Genomic DNA, 22,651 nt, shown 5'->3' with positions numbered 1-22,651 from the left:
ACAAATAACTAATTAGTCTGACAAATAGTGGAGAGAAGTCAAATTAAAGACTATTATTAGTTATTAGTTGTAGCCCTGCTGATAGTTTTATTATTATATATTGCATTCTTACAAACTGAAATAGGTAATATACAGCAGTGGAAGTGGGTTAGGAGTGGGCATCACATCATTTTAGGAGATAGGAAGCAAAACATTTCAAAAAGTTGAGAGTTTCCGTTTTAAATCTGAATAAGGATTGGGACAGAGGTCTTCGTGGTTCCTCTCAGGTCCTGATGAATGAGACCTCAGTCCTGTGCTGTGTCTGAATTAAATCCAGTCCGACTGGGTCAGGTAGTGTCCCGTTGTATCAGTTATGTTAATTGGTGGAGCATTGAGCTGCTGTGGTTGTTGGTCTTCTGTCTCTGTTTGGGTATGTTTGGGTTGACCATTGTGGATTATGACTGAGTATTATGCGGTTAATTCAGATCAAGTATCTATCCATCTTTGTTTGGAAAATAATTAATCAAAATAGGATTCAGGCAGGATATCCAAACTACTGACCTGTGAAGTCCTCTAATACAAGATTGAAAGCTTTATTGTTATATGCATAGAGAAGAAGTAATACTGTTAAGACTATATGGAGTAATAATAAGTTAAAATCAGTGAATAATCAGTGAAATTCTTTGTTTCCTTTCTGAATGCTGTCCATGAAAGTTCCTGAAGTTAAAAAGAAAAGAGCAAAAAGGCAGAGATTCAGTGTTTCATACCAGTCATATTCTCTTTCCTTATAAACATAAATTGTTTCTGTTTAGTTTGGCTGCCTTATGATCCTCTCTAACCACAGATCATAGCTGTCTCACCTTTAATTCTCCCACCACATCTCTACATGTGATCAGATCAAAGTGAAGCTCAAACTGGCAGCAGATGAGGACGGAGGTGGACGAGAAGATTAAAGCTGAATCAAACATAAGCATCTTAAATCCCGAGTGTGTGTGTGAGTGTGTATGTGTGTATTTCTCTGACATGTTCCCTCCTGACAGCACGAGTCGGCTGCCATCAAAGCGACAGTGGGCGTGAGATAAGGCAGGGACAAAATGACAAGCGAGGGAATGCAGGGGAAGAAAGGCAAAAAAAGAGGAGATGTTGTGGAGCTTCAAGCATCCCCATGCAAGCTTATCAGCTGGGCGAGGGATGAGAGAGATGATCAAAACAGCAGGTGGCTCTCCCACAGAGAGAGAGGGAGAGAGAGAGGGGGAGAGAGAGAGAGAGAGAGAGGGAGAGAGAGAGGGAGGGAGAGAGAGAGAGAGGGAGGGAGAGGGAGAGACGAACACACTGACGCCCACACACATTCAATGAGTCATCCACTCTTTATCTCTCTCCTTGTCTCTCTCTCTCTCACACACACACACACACACACAGACAAACATACCGACTATACTCTTTCATCTGCTCAGCTATGCAGCCAAAAGCAGTATCAGTGTTCGCAAGTGGTAACAAGGCATGGAAGTGTGAGTGTTGTTATATTTGTGTGTGTATGCGTGCACTCACATTAGGCAGTGACAGAGACAGAAAGAAAGAAGAGTGTGTGTGTGTGTGTGTGTGTGTGTGTGTGTGTCTGTGTGTGTGTGTGTGTGTGCTTAAGAGAGAGAGAGAGAGAGAGGCTTCTTCTCTAACAAAGCGCCCTTCATGCGTCTGGAGAGTCGATGCCAAGGAATGCCGTCTGAGGATGGGCTGTCTTATGCCTCTGAGGAATGCCTCCTCTGTGTGTGTGTGAGTGTGTGTGTGCGTGTGTGTGTGTATGTGTGTGTGTGTGTGTGCACGTGTGTGTCCACAAACTATCTGTGTGTTTCAGAAAGCTAAGATGTCTTCCGACTATTTTAAACGCTTCATGAAAGGGAATTCACTACAATTTTGAACACCAATAAAACTGAACCCTCTCGTGCTGGTCAAAAACAATGTGGAACAGAAATAGATCTGCAGTTTAAAAGTAGAGGACAGCAGGAAATGAACAGTTAGGGGACATTAGGCCCAGATGGTTTCAGTACATCAGACAGGATGTAGATTGATCTTTTAACCTTGTTGGTTTGTGATCCAAAAGTGAAACATGTAGCGCAAAAACTTTGTGCTGCAATGTTTCCACTGCAGTTATTTTCAGTATTTCTAAGATGTACGAAATCTCCTGTCTCTTTTTCTTCTTTTTTTTATAAAGCTTTGATGCCAGCTCAACTTTCCTCCCGAAAAAATGTTTAACACCTCTGAAGCGAAGCAGCAATTAAAAAACCTGGATGTGGGAGGAGAAGAAAGAGAAAGAGAGCAGATCAGTCAACTAACATGACCAAACGATGTTAGAAAACCTTGAAGCTGTGCCTATCCCATTGCAGATAAACACATCAAAGGAGGAAACCACTGTGCATGAGAGTGTGTGTGAGAGAGTGCATGTGTATGAGTGTGTGTGAGTGTGTGTGTGAGTGAGAAAGAGAGATGTGGTGGGTGCTTATAGACAGTGAGTGAATGAAACAAACGTGATAAATCAGAGATGGGAGAATAAGGAGGGAGACGCTGAGAGATTTGCCAGCAGCAGGCAGCGTCTCTGGAGTGAGGAGCGCGAAACATGATAGTCTGTGTTAATCAGGACCATGGATTCACTGTATGTGTGTGTGTGCGTCAGAGTGTGTGTATGTGTGTCTGACTTACAGTGACAAAAAAGATCTAACAGAGAGAGTGCTTTTTCCAGTTCTGACAGATGCTGTGGAGCGGCAGCCTGCACTACAGCAGCTGTTCCTGAGCTCAACCTGACGTCAGCTGACAGTTAAAACATGAAATGTTATGATGAAACAACCGGTCATTTAACACTACAGTTGTTTGTGAGCTTTTCTTGCAGACTAATCTATTTATTACTTTATTTATGCTTTTTGTTTTGTAAATAGGATTTAAAAATGTTTGCTTAAATAAGTTTGTCTTGCCTTGTCTCAACAATTAATCTGGCTGAAAAATGATTAGGCCAATATATGGGGAAATTTATATTATCTGCAATTGAGGAAGAGGAAGAAGAAGAAGAAGAAGAAGAAGAAGAAGAAGAAGAAGAAGAAGAAGAATCCATACTGTGCATCCGTAGAAAAATGTAAGTGTCAATGTATTCATTTAGTGTGACAGTTAGCCAAATCTTCCTGTTCAGATGAGCCTGTGTTGAACCTTTTAACTCCAGTTGAACTTGTGCAGGAAGCTGTAGGACATGAGGATGACTCGGTGTGTTGAGACATGTGCAGCAATTCCACTGGGGTAATGCAGACAGAGGGAGTGAAAGGAAGAAAGGATGGAGAGAGGAAAGATGTCTGCCAGAGGGAGAGAATCTAACGGCATAACAGAGGACTGATTTCCCAGAGAAGCTTATTCTTGTGTGTTTATCTGTGAACGTGTGTAAACAGATAACAGCAGCTCATTGTGAGCGCTGCAGCAGCAGGACAGGCTGGATCAGTCACTCCACTGTAACAATGTGTTTTGTTTATGTTATTTGATTTCTACCAAGTTTTTGTTTTAGCTCTTCAAAGTAAGGGCATTTTTGTGAGGCAATTTAATTAAGATGGAGCTTGCATTAAAGATTAAGTTTGGCCGAGTTTAAGGTTTTTGCCAAGTACAAGTGAAAGGAAAAACTAGAGCTGGACCATAACAGTGGATTAATGACACGGGGGGAGGGTTTTCCTTTGAGGTTCAGGATTAAGAACACCTGGAGTCAACGGTAAGTTGTTGTAATAATAAAAGTGTGCTTGTGTGTGATTGATGGGGAGCTTACAGCAGTCCGACTCGTCTGACCAGTCCCCACAGTCGTCGTCTCCGTCACAGTGGTAGATGTCCAGGATACAGCGGCCGTACGCACACTGGAACTCTTCCACGCTGCAGGTGGCTGCCATCACATCTGAGGCTGCACAGACACACACAGAGACACAGACGTGTTAAACAGATGCTGATGCTGAAAAAAAAAAATGGTGCAGCAGTTAGCTGTCTGAGGCTCTTTGAAGTTTCGACTCTTCTATGCCGAGTCTGTCAGAAACTATACATGAAATGAAGATGAAGCTCAGCTCAGTGAATGTGTTTCCATGCTCTACAGTAACCTGGTTATTGTAAGACCTTAGCAAACGAGATCGCTCCCCTTCTTGTGGCCATAGTTTTAATCATGATGCTGCAGCCTGAAGAGTTTTTTGATCGGACTGATGTCGCATTGAGAAAAGAGACTCTTTGGTGATGGAGCAGAAAGTGAATGAATTTTTCATACTAACATACTGTTCAGAAGTGGGAACTCATTTATTTAGAATCATGCGACATTTATTTCAGAAAACTAATGATACCCATAGCAGTGCTACTACCCTGGGTGCCAGCTGGTGCAGGGTAAACCAGAGTTGGCCAAAAAGATCTTATTCCAGTGCAGACCAGCATAAGACTGATACTATATATTAACAACTCAGATTAGAGACGAAAGGAACAAACAAAGTGTTTTGCATGTTGCTTCATCAGATTTGATTTTTGCTTGATCAGTTGTTTCTTTAAATAACCAGGTGCTGATTAGCATAGAACCCAGCTTCACATTACCCAGTACACTTCAAAAAGTCAACAGTAATAGGCGAGTTCAAGCGAACATGAAGTTTGCTTTTTGTTCATCTTATTTGGTTGCACTGGAAATTGTTTATCTTTTTAGGCTGCTGTTATTTATTTATGTTTTTGAATTTCAGTTTGACTTTCAGTAATGTTGCCCAGGATTCTCTTACAAGATGGGTCTCTCATTTACATAACTCTTATTAGCCATTAAAGTGCATCTAAAAACACTGATTCATGGGCTGGCAGGCTTCTCATCAGCAATGGCTTTTGGTGGAATTATTTTAGCCGCAGCCAATAAATTATCTGAATTGACCCCAATTATGAAATTACATTTTTATGTCGACACTCTGCTGATAACGTCTCCCTAGAGAAAGACACACCCTTCCAAAAGTGCTTTTTCTTTCTTTCCAAAAGGAAGTGTAGTGATGTCTCATTGTGTTGTGAGAAAACTGGATTGCGTGTCAATATTACTAGTTAATAATAATTTGTGGGGAAACATTGGACCCATTGATTAAAACATTGTTTTAGGTTCATGCAGCCTTATGACGGCATAAAATTGACTACAACACCTGTACTGTACCATCAGCCATGCTGGAGGTGCCTAAACTGAACCTAGCTGCTAGGGGGAGGTAATTCACTATGACTAGAAATAAAACCCTACTGGTGCTTTCATATCTATGCATTCAGAAAAGCATTTTAAAATATGTTGTATGTTTTATATGATATTGGGTCCATGCGGGGGAAGGCCCAAAACAGAGGGAAAACGATGCACAACACAAACTACCATGTGTGTGGTTGCTTTAAATTGAGAAGCATGTTTCTTATTGTCTTTCTTTAACACACACATTCAGAATAACTTACGACAGTTTTCCTCATCTGATCCGTCCTTGCAGTCGGTGTCTCCATCACAGTACCAGTGCTCAGCAATGCAACTGCCATCAGTGCAGCGGAACTCCTTGTCCGAACATTTGCGCATGTCTGATGTGTAAAAAATTACAAGCAAATTCACAGGTCATTATTATGACAGTGTGATTGTATATGTGTCTGCATTCTGGTGATTATGTGTATGTACCCACCACACTGTTCATCACTGTTGTCGCCGCAATCGTTGTCTCCATCACAGTGCCAGAGGCTGCGAATACAGTAGCCATTTTGGCAGTGAAACTCATCCTCCTCGCACTCCCTGGGAGCTGCAGAGAGAAGAAGAAAAAGAAGATAGGTTTCAGAGGACAAATAATGAGCATACAACAAAAGCAAAGAGCAGTTACTGTACAAGAATTAGATAAGAAGCAGCCATCCCTGAGCTCTGCTGACATATTAACAGCTGCACTGACACCAGGGAAACCGTGACCTTTTATGTCAGGCTCAGAGCAAAGAGCTGAGAAGAACAAACACAGATTTTTCTCTCCGTAAACAAGCTGAACTCTCCCGAGGCTGCAGGTCTGGAGCTCAAAGACTCACACACTGAATATCCTGTGGTTCGATCTCAGCACAAAAGACGTCTGATCGACAGCTTCTGCAACACAGTTAGGAGGAAGGCTGAATAAAGTCAAACTGAGTGTGTGTGTGGCTTCCTTCAAGGTCACTGATCAGAGGGAAAACATTTGCTGTAATTAGACCTTTATTTTCACAGCACTTTTCCAAGACATGTAACAAATGCTCCACAAAAACATTTGCAACCAAACCACCTTAACGGGTGGCTATAAAAACTTGGTGATTCACTCCTCGGGGTGTACAGCTTGAATATATGTGGGTTACAATTGATGCCAACAGTGACAAGCTTTCATGTTGGAAATTATGAAAAACATCCATAGAAATATCTCAGACTACAACTTAAGCACATTCCTCTTCTCCATTGATTATCTGAATGTTCCAAAAACTAACTCATAGTTTCACCAAAATAGGGCTGAATACACTTTGTCCGTTTCAATCCTCGACCCTCACAGGAAGGCTGGTTTCTAGTTGGTCAGAAGTAGTTTATAGTTCAACTGTAGGGTGTCAGGAGGCTTCAACCAAAGTGCTTGTCAGATGGTCAAACACCGTCTGAAACCCCCTCCACCCACACCTTTTTGATATGTGAATTTAGGGAGTTGCATCTGACAGTTTCTGTAACTTCCAGAAATTCACACCCACTTCATGCACTTCGAGTGTGTTGAAATGAGACATTAGTCAGGGTACAAACTTATCTCTAGAGCTCTCTCTTTAGTTTTCACACAATTACTTCCATCTCTTTTCGTGTGAAAAGAACAGAACACCCTGTCTTTGAGTCTAAATACTTCGAACACATTTGAGTGCTATTGCCTTCAGATGTGATCAGATGACACTTTGTACAAACTACTTCAGTTCTAGCATAGTGGCACCTTAAAAACATTCAAACACAGTACAGTAAGCTATCAGAAGTCTTTAAGAAAAATGTTTGAAGGATCTTGGCTGAAAAAATCTACATGTGTCGGTGTTAGCCTATTAATCCATAAAAGATTTCTTTACTTTCAATTGTCAACCCTGGTATTGATCCCAAACTCCAGGATTAAATGGGCTACAAAAAATACCAGACTCAGGACAGACAGTCCTCCTGACTCATGCAGAAACAGGAGGCTTAATATAAGTGTGGATGAGGATCGAAATGTAAGTGTTTAAATTTGTCAACAATATGACTGTGGAGAACATTTCAGACTTAACATAGATGTAAATATTCTCTATCTTGCCATGCACTATTTTAATGCCCGTTTAACATGAGCTGGATGTGCAACCATTAGCTGATTCGGAGGCATTATGACTACATCAGTTACTGTGGACATTAAAGGAGACATATTATGCTAATTTTAGGGTTCATAATTTTATTTTGTGTTACTACTAGAATAGGTTTACATGCTTTAATCCTCAATAAAACACATCAGTACTCTCTGTCTGAAACGCTCTGTTTTGGCTCCTGTCTCTTTAAGGCCCCCCCTCTCTGATATTCAGTCTCTTTTGATTGGTCAGCTCACACACGCCTGACCCAGCACCACCAACAACAACAAGAACAAAGCAACTGTGCTAAATCAATTTCTTATTTGCCAAAATAGCCGTTATAATATATATATATATATAATATAATATAATATAATATAATATGATATAATATAGCCAGCATAAATCATGCAAATGCAAGAGTCAGTGAAGTAGTGTGATGTCACAAAGTCACAGAATTAAAGGTGAGACTATTGACGAGGAGTTTCAGTGTTCTCTGTGGGAGAGGGGAGCTTTTGTTTTAAAGACCTTTTACAGGCACAAAATAATACATAAAACACTAAAGGAAAGGAAACAACTGAAAAAGCATTATAGGTCTGCTTTAAAACCTGCTGCACGAAAAATGCAAAAGGTGTTTCGCCTTTCTTTACATTGCTTGGTCCACCATTTTTTAACACTATACAGTAAATGCGCATTTTTGTGGATGAGTAGGTCCAAAGTTTGCTGTTCAAATGTCATTTTGAGGAATCCATAAAGTGAAAAAGGAGATTTCTTAACAAATCTGCAGCTCCTTTAAATTCTTAACCAGTTTGAATTCAGAAGGGTTTGACTAAAGACAGCAGCTTGCGTGATGTCTTAATTAAATATACTGGCTGCTGTACATTAGGACATGTTGTTTCACTAGACAGTTGACCTTGAGTCTGGAGATAAAAGACGCATTTGTCATTCATCCCAACAGCCCTGACAACGCAGTTAGCCAGAAGTCCCTCCCCTGCTGTGAATTTCAGCACTGTGACATTGACAGTGTTTTACTTCCAAACCCTTTCATTTATCCAAACAACTCCTCCACCTTGCCTCTTTAATCACACCTCCATTGATAGAAGACTGAATGGATTTTCAAAACACTGCCTTCTACTGTTACCACCGCAATCGATGGCAGAGCCGAGGCAAGCTCGCCTGGGGCCCGAGTACACAGGTTCGTCAAGGAGAACCAATGATGGATGGCCCCTGGCAGGAGGTAATCTATAATTTATCACTGCTGTGTGTAAGTGTTAGACAGCTGAGACAAACAGAGAGAGATAAGGAGAGACAGAAACAGAAGGATGCCCACAGAAGAGAGGGACAGACGAAGACATAGATGAAGCTCTTCTTCATTTCAGTGAGATTTTTCATCTTTTCTCAGGTGTGATGCAGCATCACAGCACAAGTCAAAGCTGCTGGAGACACTCTGTTTCTGAGATGACATGAGGCCCCAGAGTCTAGACCTCTGTGGATAGTGGATATTTCTACATGCCAATGAAGAAACCTTGTTTACTTGCATTAATGATTCAGATGGTTTGGCTACGTTACATCTGATTGAATGACCTAATTTAAGAAAAAAAAAAATGAAGGTTGCTTTACAAACAGTAGTAACTAGAGCCTGACCAATATAATGCTCAGCCGATATTATCAGACAATATTGGCCTATCACAGATATATCGTCTCAGCATATATAATGGCTGATATGCGAGGATATTATGTTCCATTAAAGAACATAATGCAGAAAAAGATGCTTGGGGTTTCACAAAACACCCATAACAAAGACAAGAATTTTCATAAGGATCTCTAATATGATCAGAGTGTAGGATTTTGTGGCATCTAATAGTGAGGTTGCTGATTACAACCAACTGAATACCCCCACCCCTCATCATCAATTAGTTCTTAAAAAAATGAGACCAGGCTATACACTGAGCAGAACAGGTGATCTCTGCTGTTTGACCGAGTAAGTTATAGTATTGAAATTGAACGTGCCATATGTAAGAATTGGCCACCTGTCAAATTTATATTGAAAATAAATCGGGGGCTGCATATCACCAGATTAACAGTAAACTGCTGCTACCTGTAGCTGCCCTTAGCTAGTTAGCTAGCAATTCGGACTAGGAGCTTGCGAGTGTAAGTGTTTACACCGCTAGCACAAGACCTTTGGGCAGGGACAGGGCAGGGCTAGCTGGTTACCATGCCAACTTCAGTATATAGCTGCAACACAATACGTAGACATCTTAATGTCAAAACTGTTATTAAGTCACACTCTGATTTTTTGTTTACAACTAAAATTCTTAAATATTGCCCCTTTGAGTAAAGACAGCTGACATAACTGTTTATAAACTACCCCAAACATATTTTCAGCATTTCTGTCTTACAATTTTTAACAACTAATTGGTCAACATATTGTTTATTCCCATACAAAGTGTCTGTGTTAAGCCAATATATACCAAAACATCAGCCCAGCCAATTTATCACTCATACCGATCTCCAACAAGCCAGAATGCCCTCCCCTCCCTCCAAGAGGAAAATAATTTAAACCACACAAGCCCAACAGTAGATCCAAATGAAAATGTAATTTAACTATTGACAAATACACTCAAGTAATCAATTATTCAACCTAAAATTATTGATCGTCTCCCTCTCTCGGTCTCTCCCATGCTCCCCCTCCCCTCCCATCAGTGAGGTAAACAGAGGGAGGTCGGAGGTCAACAAGCCCTCAAGATGCTCATCATTCACACAGCAGCCAAACGTCAAAGGGCAAAGGGTGCTGGGAGTCATTACCAGCCTCCCTGCATATATATATATATATATATGTATGTATGTGTGTGTGTGTGTGTGTGTGTTGAAATAGTGTCATGTTTTTTTGAGGGGTGAAATTTCGAAATTCAGAATTTGTCATGTTCAAACACACATCCACACCGAGACACACCTAAGTCTGTGTGTTTGTCTGCAATCTTGACAAGTGCTTCAGTTCCAGCCAAGCGTGGAGGATTGTCTCCCCGTCTCTAAATAATGAAATAAAACCAGTACATCACAGGGAGAAATAAAATTTATTGGGAGGTGTAAGACAGACCAGGGTGAAAGAATGAAAAGAGAGAAAGAAGCATGAAATAATAAGTAGTTTGGGGAGGCAGGGAAATTTACTGGGCATGGAGATGAAAAATTCATAGCTGGCTCGCAGCAGACAGACCCCCCATCAGGAAGTGATTCAATGTCTGGCTGCTGATACAGTATGTGGGTCAAGAGATGAGGAGGAGAAATCACTCGATGACAGACTGATAAGAAAAATCACTCAAAGGAGAAAGAACCAACCTGTGCCTGCTGTACATACACACACCTAATCCATCCCATCATCATCCTTTGTTCTTTGCTTACTGATACTTACATACTTCTGGACAAAACTCAACTTTCGAAATGTAATTAATGTACTTATTTGAACCAAAACCAAGATTTTCCTCCTCTCCTCTTATACAACTTTACTATTTAAATAAAAGAATTAGATTGTTTGAAGAGGCCGTCTTCTTAATTGTCAGGCCCACCAGCACTGTGGCTTGATGGATGGAAAAATCATTCAGTCCGTCAGAACAACACTTTGCTCCAGAGTGAAATATCTCGACAAATACTCGCAGTGGAGTTTGGCACAGATATTCAAGGGCACCACAGGATTAATTGGAACGATCCCCTTGAATCTCCAGCAAGTCAAAATGCTCACTTTTCCGATGCATAAGCTCATGACTAGCAAAATGAATGGCCAATCTCCTCTTAGCATGCCAACTGCTTAAGTGTTAAGACAATATGCAAGGCAAATGATAAACAAACAGGAGTTGCATACAAAGTCAAAGAAGCAAAGAAGCATATTTCGCAAATAGCCAAACTATTTCACTGTGTATGACCAAAATCTGCTGTATTGATCAGCTTCCTGCACTAACTTTCTCTTCTGCACTTGTGAGGAGGCCTATCAAAGCTCTAGCTCAAAAATAACTTTAAACAAATGATCCAAGCTTCCATGAGCTAGATAAAGGGCAAACTGCTATCACATCAACAATCCCAAACAACAAAACAGACAATTATAGCGCTGAGGGGAAAAAGAAAGACCCTGTATTGATCTTTAGATGAAAGTAAGTCACTAAAACGACACTGCCTGACTCTTTCTGCCATGTGTTGTCTCCATCAGGAACACGTCACTCCCTGTAACTATTCCTGTCCCGGCACAGTGTTAGTGTGATTAAACTGAATCATCAAACCGACACCGACAGTGTGATGGAACGACTGGCATGCAGCATACATCCAAAACAGATCAGTCTGCGCATGCGGAGCCTTCTGAGTCATTATGGGTAAACATAGAGACTAAAAGTGGACTTTCAGAGAATATCACCACTAACTCCACCCTGACTAATGGAACAACACACACACACACACACACACACACACACACACACACACACACACACACACACACAGTATTGCACTGCTATTAAGTTAGGGGACTAAGTAAGTAAACATGAATACAAATCTGACCACACATTAGATGCCAACTTTCTGTGCTAATCAGTTTTGATACTCAGCTGATCCTGCATTTCCTAGAATGCATCGGCATGTTTTCTTGAGACCCTTTCTGTCTGGAAAAAGCCCAAGTTTTTTAAACTCAACAGCAGTTTGCATAGGTCATCAATTTTTTGGATTGGCTTTAACTATAACAAACCTTTCTCCACATGTGTAACAATGTGCAAAAGTAGCTCATTTAGTTTGTTGTTTAAGTATAAGCTAGGAAGTTCAAAACAGTAATGCTTTTAAATGCTTATCAGACACCAAAACAGTCCAAATGTTTTTTTATAACTGAAAATGATCATATCGTCACAACAATGGCAATGTAAACTATAGAAATACACCTTTCAAATGACATGGTACATCTAACAGAAAGCTGGTCAATGCATTGCAGAAAAAAATAAGCCAGGTTCAGTTTGCACAAGCTACATTCAAATGAATGAGAGAGCTGTGTTTTTTCTTGCAGGGTTCATGTCCATCTGAAAGTGGCCTAACCATCTTGAGAACACTACACGAACACGTCCAGGTTAGCATATCAGGATGTTTTCCTGTGCTTACCATTCTGCCAACATCATGTGAATGCAGCATTAACTCCTTAAACAGCCATTTGAAGAACTGATGTACTAACAAAATGCTCTGCCTTTCCAGAAAAGTCCTCACTGACAAACTGAAAATGGTCCTCACAAAGATAGAAATACAGGAGCACACACCAGCACACATATACCCACCTACCCACAAGGGAGCAATGCATAGATACATAAATACGCCTGTTGAAACAGACACTACGTACTACACCCACTGCAGGCCACATTCTGCCTGGCAAGCAGCTGTGGGGTATTTTGGACACACACACACACACACACACACACACACACACACACACACACACACACACACACACACACACACACACACACACACACACACACACACACACACACACACACACACACACACACAGGTCCACAAATCAAAGAAAGAAACAGAATAAACTAAGGGCAAAGGTCAGAGAGTGTTGACTGTGGGAGTGCTGACCTCTCCACAGTGTGTGTGTTTGTGTGTGAGTGCAACCGCCAAGCAACTCCTTCAGACTCAAAACAAACATCTCATTGCACATGGCTGCCTCAAACATCTGTCCGCTTTAATAACTTGTCCCCCTGAGCCTTACATAGCGGGTCAGGAGTGTGTTTGTGTGTGACGGTGCATATCAACTTGACCGCCACCGTTTGTTTGTTTGTTTGCGCCTGCAAGAAAGATTCAAGTGCACTTACGACAGTCCTGCTCGTCTGAGTCGTCCTCGCAGTCGTTGTCACCATCACACACCCAGGAGCGACGGATACATTTGCCGTTGTCACAGTGGAAGTCCAGCGGCGAGCAGGTGGGAAGCACTGTAAACAAACAAAGCCAGAGAACAAGTCTGTCAGCAGCAGAAGACAAACAAACAAACAAACAAACTGAGAGGAGAGGAGAGGAGAGGAGAGGAGAGGAGAGGAGAGGAGAGGAGAGGAGAGGAGAGGAGAGGAGAGGAGAGGAGAGGAGAGGAGAGGAGAGGAGAGGAGAGGAGAGGAGAGGAGAGGAGAGGAGATTAATTTTCTTTACTTTATTCTCTTAAATTGTATTTCTCTGCTGGATTCCTGTTTATTATTGTTCCTATAATGTTTAACACCACATTGCAGGCCTTAGTGATGCTTGATTGCAGTGTTGATGTGAGAGAACATTTTCCCTGAGACACGGCTGGTTTTATCAGTTTTAGAAGTTTAAATCTCTCCGTACATCAGATCAATAGAAGTTATTCTTCATTGATGCATGAGAGTTTATAGGGTGAGAAGAACATGTATTGCATCCATCCAGGATTTTTATTGGTGTCTGCTCAACATGAGGCTCTGATATATAATCATAAAAATTAAAAAAATTCAGTGGCTTCAGATTCTGAAATGTGAATATTTCATCACCATCTGTGATATTACTCTAAGCATCTTTTTTGGACTTAGTATGGATAAAACAAGCTATTTAAACATGACAACGTGGACTCTGGGAAGTTGTGATTGGCATTTTTCACTACTTACAAACATTCACCACAAATTGATTTATAGAAAAAATAATCAGCAAGCCCTGAATCAACGTGTACTAAAGAAAGTAAACACAATCAAATGTGATGTCAATCCAGTGCAGAGATAAAGCTGCATGGCTGCTGGCTGCAGTAAAGGTCACAGTTTGAAAGACAGTTTTATAACCTCTGTCTGTTCTCTGGTCATCCAGATTCCTCCTCTCTGCCACCTTCGTACCCTGAGACCCAGAGAGCAGCACTGAGCTCAGCTCAGCGCATTCTGCTATCTAAGCAGAGCCCGAATGACTGGCCCTTTGTCATCTGCAGACAGAGCTAATTTAATTACAGGCCAGAGAGGGATGGAGGGAGGGGAAGGGAAGGGAAGGGGGGGAGGAGAGGAGAGGAGAGGAGAGGGAGCAGCAACTCCTTACAGTGGACTCTCACTCATCTGTCAATACCAGATATGAAGTATTGACGGACCAACACAGACTTTATGAAAAATGTATGACGTCACGCCGTGAGTTAACCAGCGAGGCAGACAGGCGGACGAGACGGGGATCAGTGAGTGAATTAAGTAAGTGCATGTGAGTGTGTGTGCGTGTGTCTGGGTGTGGCTCTGGTCTCCAGGGGAAGTAAAGCCCCACTGACCCACATACCCCTGCATGATATTACATTATTCAGAGAGCAACACAAAGAAAGAGAGGCAAAGACATGAGCAAACATAACTCTGTCACTTGCCCAGTGGCTCTCCTCTTCAATCCCTCATTCTTTTCACCTTCTGATGAACTCTGCCTAAATGACACGAACATACTGGGGGTTTGGCTCAAATTTAATACAATGCATCTCTGCAAACAACTGATTAATAACCTCACTTTCTTAATTTATTTGCTTTCAGGCAGCCACCGGCTTTAATTCATTTCAAAATGGTGTGAAAACGTATCGAGACATGAAAGATGCTTGAGAGTCATTATCCAACACAGAAAGAAATTAAGCACCTATGTATTTTTGAAGTTTAGTCAAACGTCTGAAGAAAATCAGCAATAAACAATATTTGCAAATTGATTAAAATGTACCTTCTAGATTCAATGTTCCAATAACATAAATTAGCAACATTAGCTCAAGGATTAAGCCAACATTCAACTTTTGAATGTCAGAGCAGATCTATATAAACTGACCCCTGCATCCAAAAAAGAGAATCTCTTCACTGAAAAATAACTTGATGTTGATTGATTTGCTGTTCTTCATCAAAGTCAACGTCTGACTAAAACACTGACAAGCAGAGAAAAGTGTTTGAGGGGGTGAAACAGAAAAATCAGAAATAATAATAATCCGCAGACTGAATTTTTTTTTCATTGCAGTCCTAAAGTTTAGAATACATTCCTTATCACAGTCAAGATTCTCACCCATTCTCATAAGGTCTAGGGTGTGTATCAATTGACAAGATTAACTTTCAAGAGACAAAGCTCAGCCAAAATAAAATAAGGTTTGAGTTCAATATTTGCCAGAAGCTTGAACTGAAAAGGAAGTTAGGGTCACAGAGATCCATTAGTGAAACCTCCTGTGAGTCCTGACACCTGCACACCATCCAGAACCTTCTCTCTGTCAAACTAAAGCAGTTTGCTGCTTTTAGGGTGCATCTCTGTCTGGGTGTCAGCAGATTTATGGCCTCAACTGCAGAGAGGAGAAAAATGCTGCTTTTCAACATTTCAATAAATAATTCAGCTTATCTGAAGAGAAAGGGAGCGTGGCGTTAACACACACATGTGAGCATGCACACACACAAGCAAGTCGTTGCTGCACAGGCTAAACAAACACACGCTCGTCCGCAGAGCAGAATTGTTTGGATGCACAAATAGTGGGAGATGCCAAATGTATGCAAATAAATACTCTCTCTCTCTCTTACTCACACACAGACACACACGGACATGCTGTGGGTGGGTCCTGTATACTGGTATCAGGTGGATCAGCAAGGAGCATGCTGAGAAGGTTGATGAGGTCTCTAGGCCCTTTGATCTCTCTTATCACACAGATTCTGCTCAGCTCAGCGCTGCTCTTCTCGCTAGCACTGCATTCCTCTGAGGCTGACACACACGCACACACACATGCACACATACACACATTAATTAACACACTCACAACAGCCCTCCTTAACTTTGTCCACCACGTGCTGTTTGTTGCATTCCACCTTAAAAGAAAAGGGCTGAGTCCGTGTGCTTAAGTTGACAACACATTGATGATGTAGATATTTTAAGTAAGAGTGCTGACAGGATTATGCCAAAGTAAAACCACATCAAAAGTGTTGTTATATCTCACAAGCTACTGACAACAGATGCACAACACATGACATTCTACTCTACTTACTACTCTTGTGATGCTTCATTAACTATGCAATGTTCTCACATCCTCCTGAGCATATTCACATAACAGTCGCGGTTGATACACGTGCAACTCATTTTCAAAACTTTTTAGAAACATGTTTAAAACATGCTGAAGTGTAACAACACAGTCGACTTGTTCATTCACAGCCAAGAATGATCCAGGTGGATAACTCACACACAGACACACACACTCTGACCTTCACCAATGAGTTTTTCTCATCCGAGCTACAAAATTCCCACTTGCATTCCACAGGCAACACACACACACACACACACACACACACAGTAGAAGCTGAAGTCTACCCCTTTAACCCACTGCCATATTTAGTTGTGAGACATCGTTCAAAACAAATGCAGCAACTAAAAGACATAGCTTGATAATTTGTGATGTAATTTTGCCCTATTTTAGACGTTTAACAAGCTAAAAAATGATTAAAGACAAGTCAATAGAATATCAAATAATCAAATCAGTTTGTTGAAGCCCTGTGTGTATTAAACATGACGCTGATTTCTTTTACCTACTTTTATTCTGTTACTGCATTTTACCCTTAGTGTTATATAGCCTTTAGATAGTTTGTTTAAGTTGCTTTAAGAGCCATCTCCGAATATCAAACACGGAGCCAAGAATGAAAAATGGACACACAAATGTTTTCAGCAGAGATGAAGGTAATCTGAAGGTGAACAGACCGGTTTTGGACTGAAAGAGAAAACCTTTACTAGAGCCCCATAAGTGAAATATTCTCGTTAGACGTACAGACTCCTCTGTCCTGCTGTGAGATTTCTGCCTCGAGCCCAATATAACAGTTTGATGTATAATCTGTAGTGAGTCTGGAGTTGCTTCCAGAAAGATATGTTGTAGTGCTGTTAATACCTCTAGAGATAAGTGGGAAAATATGTATTTTGTTATGTGAGTGATCAAGGCCTTTAAAGGCTCATCATATTTGGTTTTATTGCAAAACATTCAGCAGTGCTGTAAAAGGATTCTCACACAGGTATATTTATCCCCACCTACTCAAAAGTTGATGATGTTTTCTGCTGCAACAAGCTGCAGATCAATATAGTCCGCAGTAAGTAAGACCTTGATGCATCAAGAAAAGAAACCAAAATGAGCTGTTTATGAGAATCCCATCAATCCTGTATTCTTTTTTCATTCAACAGCTGAAAATAATGACCGGCATCAATTTTGTATGCTTACTGCCTGTATTTGAAAGTAACAATGTGTGCGTACCTGGCTTGTATTTGCTGGTGTGTGTGTGTTTCATGTCTTTAGGAAGATGTATGTGTGCGTCTTTAAGTGGCCTTGAGCAGCAGAGTTAATGGCCTCCCCTTTACTATAGAGCAGCTGAATCAAGTGGCTCTAATGGGACCAATATATCTGCCTAAACAGTGCTCATCACACTGGCTCAACAGATGGGAGGATGGACAGACCAAAGAGAAAGAGAATGAGAATGAAGGAAAGAGAGAGGACACCCTGAGTGAAAAACAGATGTGGACTCCAGAGAGCGATGGAGGAGTCTGCAAGTCTAACGAGAATATTTCATCCGAGGAGCTTTAATAAGGGTTTTCTCTTTCAGTCCAAAACAGGTCGGTTCACCTCCAGATTACTGTCGTCTCCACTGGAAACAGTTATTTGCAGGGGAGATCTATGTCTAGTTTTATTATATCTGACTCCATGTCTGACAGCGAGTACCTATTATACACAGACAAAAACACACTGGAGGATGATATTTTTTCGAGAAACCTGTGGGTCATGGGATTCCTGTGGGATTCCCATGAGATGGGAGTCAGGTTCACTATTCATCACTTGACAGGAACAGAACAGGAGAAAAAGGTCAAAAGAAGCATTATTAGGTCAGGTTTTACCTATAAAAATGCAGTTAATTTGTTATAAACACTAATTTTGTTATTTTAAAAATAATGTTAGTCATTATGTCTTCTTATATTATTCTTTTTTATTCACCCTGTCGGCTTTGGTGGCTGGTTTGATAAAGCCACCTGACTGGTGTTTGACGTGTGTATTGTACTGGATTGACCACTCATGGTATACATGCAAGAAGTGAGAGGATGGTGAGGGCATCACATCAAAATGATTGCTGTGAACATGAGTGAAAATCCACTCATGTGTCACCATCTAACACATACCTTTCTTCTTGTAGTTTTAAGCAGGAGGAAAAAACAACACATTTCTGGTAGAAGATATTGATAAAATGGGTAACATCAGAGTGGACGATTAACTGTTAGGGGCCATGAAATCCAATTTGGTTTAGGAAAACAAGCAATGTATATTACTAGATCCCCATCATTACATGGAAAAATGACTCTAAAATGGTCTGTATGGTATTAGATAATGTATTATTTTTCAGAATGTGGAGGTATCCAACTCAAATTAATCCTCTCTGTCCCTCTCATCCGTGTCAGCCTCTCCTCTTTATTTTCCTCTCTTAGCCGGTCCCGACACAGGCGGCTTATCTGATTCTAGGCAGCTCTGGTCGGTAGCCAGCGCATATTTCAGTCTGTCAGAGCGGAGTGGCGCTGCCAGCAGAGTTTTTCTTGGCAATGTGTCCGGCAGCGGCCTGTATGATGGGCTCTCTGCGTCCTCCTCCACCTCTTCAGTAAACAGACCTCCTGCCTCGTCTCAGCTGCAACGCCATTCTGCATTCACAGACTTGTCAAAAAACTCTCTGCAGAGTTATGTTAACTAGCTGGCTGAGGCTGACACTAATCTCTATCACCTCATTATAAAGTGTTTTAATAGTTTATCCAGCTTTATATTTACTTATTTATCACTGTCTGTTTTGTAGAAACCAAAGAGCACAAAGATTGAAAAATTATCAACTACAGTGATGGACAAAGTATCTGAATCCTATATTTTAGCACAATAACTTCGCCAGCATGTAAAATATTCCGTTACAAGTCCTGCACTCAAACATTTGGCAGCAAAATGAACATAAGGATCAAAACCAAAAGTACCCCTTATGCAGATTGGGTCAATTCAGAGTACCAATCTGATCCACCTTACTGTGGGTAGTTTTATCTATAATGACAACTTATTATGACTTTTATAATCTAATCATCTGATTTGTGAGTAAAACCTTCCTACTATAGCTGTCAAATAAATGTAGTGAAGTAAAAAAGTATGATATTTCTCTAATAGAAAGGTTGAAGGAAAAAGTTATATAAAAAAAACAAATTCTCCACTAACACAAACCCCCCCAAAAAATAAAATATAAAAATAAAAAACTTGTACTTGTACTGACTGAACTGCAGTCATGCCTCAGTGTGTAAGGTTTGCCATGACCCCGTCATCACATGATATTTTATTATCCATCAAGGCAGATTAATGTAGAAACATTTGCTTGTTGCTATGACAAATCTCTGCTGAGTCCTCGACACCAGTGAGAAACACTCGAGTGCTGTCATTCAGACAACCCACATATTTTCTTCTTAAGAGGCTGAATGACAGGAAATACTTTAATGCGGTCTAATGATGACATTATAAGACTATTATGATCATCTGTCACTGGCTGAATGAAGTAATAATTTCTCTAATTTTATCGTGCCTGTTCTTTGGACACCCACCTGAAGCAGGTAATTCATCTCTTTAGATAGATTATACTTGAGCTACTTGACAGTTTACTGGACAAGGATAATTAGTTTTGCAGGTATAAAAACAGGATAAGAGCATAGTAGTCAACAAGAGGGCTTAAAGACTCAAGTGCAGGACTTTTACAAACAAATGACTGTCCATTTAATTTAACGGGCCTCGCGATTCAATTACGATTCAGCTGTCAATGATTCAAACGCAAAACAATTCTGGATGCATCGCAATGCATCTCAGTGTATGGAATCCTCAATGATCTATATTACTGCACATGGCTACTTTTTCATCATTTAAATTCCCCTTTTATTCAGAAAGTAAAAGCTGCATCTTTTCAGTACATAAATATTACAAAAACAAAACATCTGTCCATCTGCAGTGCCTTTCACGTTTGTACTACAATAATATTATTTTCACTTAGTAATTGTTGTGAGGCAGAAGTCAGGTTCAGCGTGGGTCTTGTCCAGTTAGTGCTTCCCAGCAAGTTCATAAAATGTGCCCCGAGATGTCCGTTCAAAAAAATACTGTCCAATTTTCTTTTTTTGTTTTTTAAAAAACACTCACAGATGATCTCTGCCTCCCTCCGACATGCCTCCTACATAAGTAATGTTAGCTTAATGTCCACCCACATTTCAAAGCATGGGAGCAACGTCGCGATGTAATTTTATTGTCAGCTGAGGCCGGACAGTCAACAATCAACATAAGCGACAGACTCTCGATTATGCTCCATCTCTGAATCGATGAAGAATCTTCCACGTCCACATCGCGATGCATCTTATAATTGAGAAATTTCCCCACTTCTAATCATGGCCAGGTAAATCTCTCTGTGTTTTGCAGTATACCAGAGTTTTTATATCTGGTATCTGTAGCATCGTAGTGATACTTTTAAAAGGCAGCCAGCAACGGTTGGTTTGCCACAGCTGAAGGGGGAAGCAACAGCTGAGATGGAGTCGGCTACAGCAACTAGGAGTATGGTGCAACCTTTGGTATCATAAACACATCCGACAGTGTAGTCTAATTACGCTGACTGGCATTAGGGGGTGAACAAAAGTTCCACAATGCGGGTTTACAAAAAACCAACAACAAATGGAAGATGCTTCATAAGAGGTTAAGAGACAGTCGTGAGTCAGAATTTGAAAAAGACTGAAGAAAACACATATCCTGTAAGAAAACTCTCAAAACCACAATGAACTCATAAATCCCACATTAATATTAATTTATGTTCTTTTTACAGACAATAGTAGACATTTAAAGTCAACTTAGCATCCATTATTGGCTGTGATGTCTTTCCAATAAGAGAGACTATCAATAAAAGGTTTGTTCCCATGGTGGCACCACAGGAAATGGTTATAAAAATCAGAATCACTTTTGGATCATGAAGGTGCTCAGTAAATTCCATGTTTGCATATCCTTAAGATGTCTATATATTTTGTGAACCTGTGGAGGCTGTGGCCTGATTGGTGTGCTAGATTAAAGATCAGATTCACCACATTTAGCCCAAATTATTCAATAATCTGCCCAGAAGTTGTCCAGATATCTCGCTCTGGATCAAAGCAACCATCCTTGATCCACCAGCTGGACAAAGACATTGACTCTGTGTGTCAGTGTTGCTTTGATTTCAGATAATAGGACAGTGTGAGAGGAGTTCAGGCAGGTTAAAAACATGCACACACACAGGTGCAATCTGGCACACAAAACTGATTCAACCAAAGCAAACACAGCTGCAGTTGTCTGTCTGGTTATGTGACTTTGAGTTATGAATGCATTCTTCGACTTCAACAATGTCAACATTTAACCTGCATTCTGCAATTGTGAGTGATATGATCAACAAGCCACCAAATGTCCTAGAAGTTAATTCATTTAATATCAGGCTGAGAAAGCAGATAAACTGTGTCAGCACCGAGCAAGCAGGCTGACTGAATTGCAAACAGAAAATCAACCCCAGGCCTTGTTACCATGCCAATTTAATCTGTTATTTCAACAATGGCACCACCTGGCAAGAGTTGTTTCTAAAAAATAAAAAAGTGCCGTCATGTCTAGAGCTGCAACAAACCAATCTATCAATCATTATTTTCAATTAGTTCATTAATTATTTAGCCTTCAAAATATCATATGCAATGACAAGTGAAAACCACAACCACCAAAGCCTTAGGCGATGTCTGCAGATTGTTTATTTTGTCTGCCTGTCAAAACATCTGAAATAGTGACAGTAGATAAATGACTATAAATTACGGCGATGAAGAAATGGAGGAAAGTAAAGCAAAAGCGCCTGACACACTCATCCCCTAAGCAGTTAGCGAGTGATTGATTCTAAGAAGAATCAGCTCTTGCTGCCACGTTCTTCACCTAAATCACAGTTTTATCCAGTTTCTTCTTCGTCTCCCTTAGTGTTTGGCGCAAACCCAAAATGTAGCCAAAATGCAGCAGCAGTATTTTGCAATTTTTTTACGTCCCTGATTCACATATGCTGCTTAACCTCATTCCTGTTCAATGATAAATTTTCTTATACACTTTTAAATCAGACCAACATCGATTCTGAGATACAGATATGGTGACCATGTGCAACTGAAACCACTGCTGAGAACAACTGGAACTTGCCAGTGGGTCAGATTTGGACGTAAAACAGACGGTTTAAGTTGCATTCACAAAAACAAATGACACCACTGCGTAGGTGCAATGGGGGTCAAAACGCTGAGTCTCCAGAAACGACACAGGGTTGTCGTTTTAGCAATACACTGTTTTGCCTGCAAATTCTACCTT

The 22,651-nt window shown here is 40.7% G+C and overlaps 1 protein-coding gene across 2 annotated transcripts in view; it reads right to left on the bottom strand.

Moving 5' to 3' along the window:
- Positions 1–22,651, bottom strand: part of lrp4 (low density lipoprotein receptor-related protein 4) — a 117,652-nt gene that overhangs the window by 32,161 nt on the left and 62,840 nt on the right. For both annotated transcript variants that reach the window (XM_073464103.1, XM_073464104.1), the window contains exons 3-6: positions 13,140–13,256; positions 5,646–5,759; positions 5,431–5,547; positions 3,770–3,898 (exon numbers count right to left, since the gene is read on the bottom strand). In XM_073464103.1, coding sequence (XP_073320204.1) covers positions 3,770–3,898; positions 5,431–5,547; positions 5,646–5,759; positions 13,140–13,256 — 477 coding nt within the window. The remainder of the gene's footprint in view (positions 1–3,769; positions 3,899–5,430; positions 5,548–5,645; positions 5,760–13,139; positions 13,257–22,651) is intronic.

Source organism: Pagrus major, chromosome 4, assembly GCF_040436345.1.
Source record: "Pagrus major chromosome 4, Pma_NU_1.0".
Lineage (NCBI taxonomy): Eukaryota > Metazoa > Chordata > Actinopteri > Spariformes > Sparidae > Pagrus > Pagrus major.
Note: the sequence above shows the minus strand (reverse complement) of the source record. Positions and strands in the feature narration are given on the sequence as shown.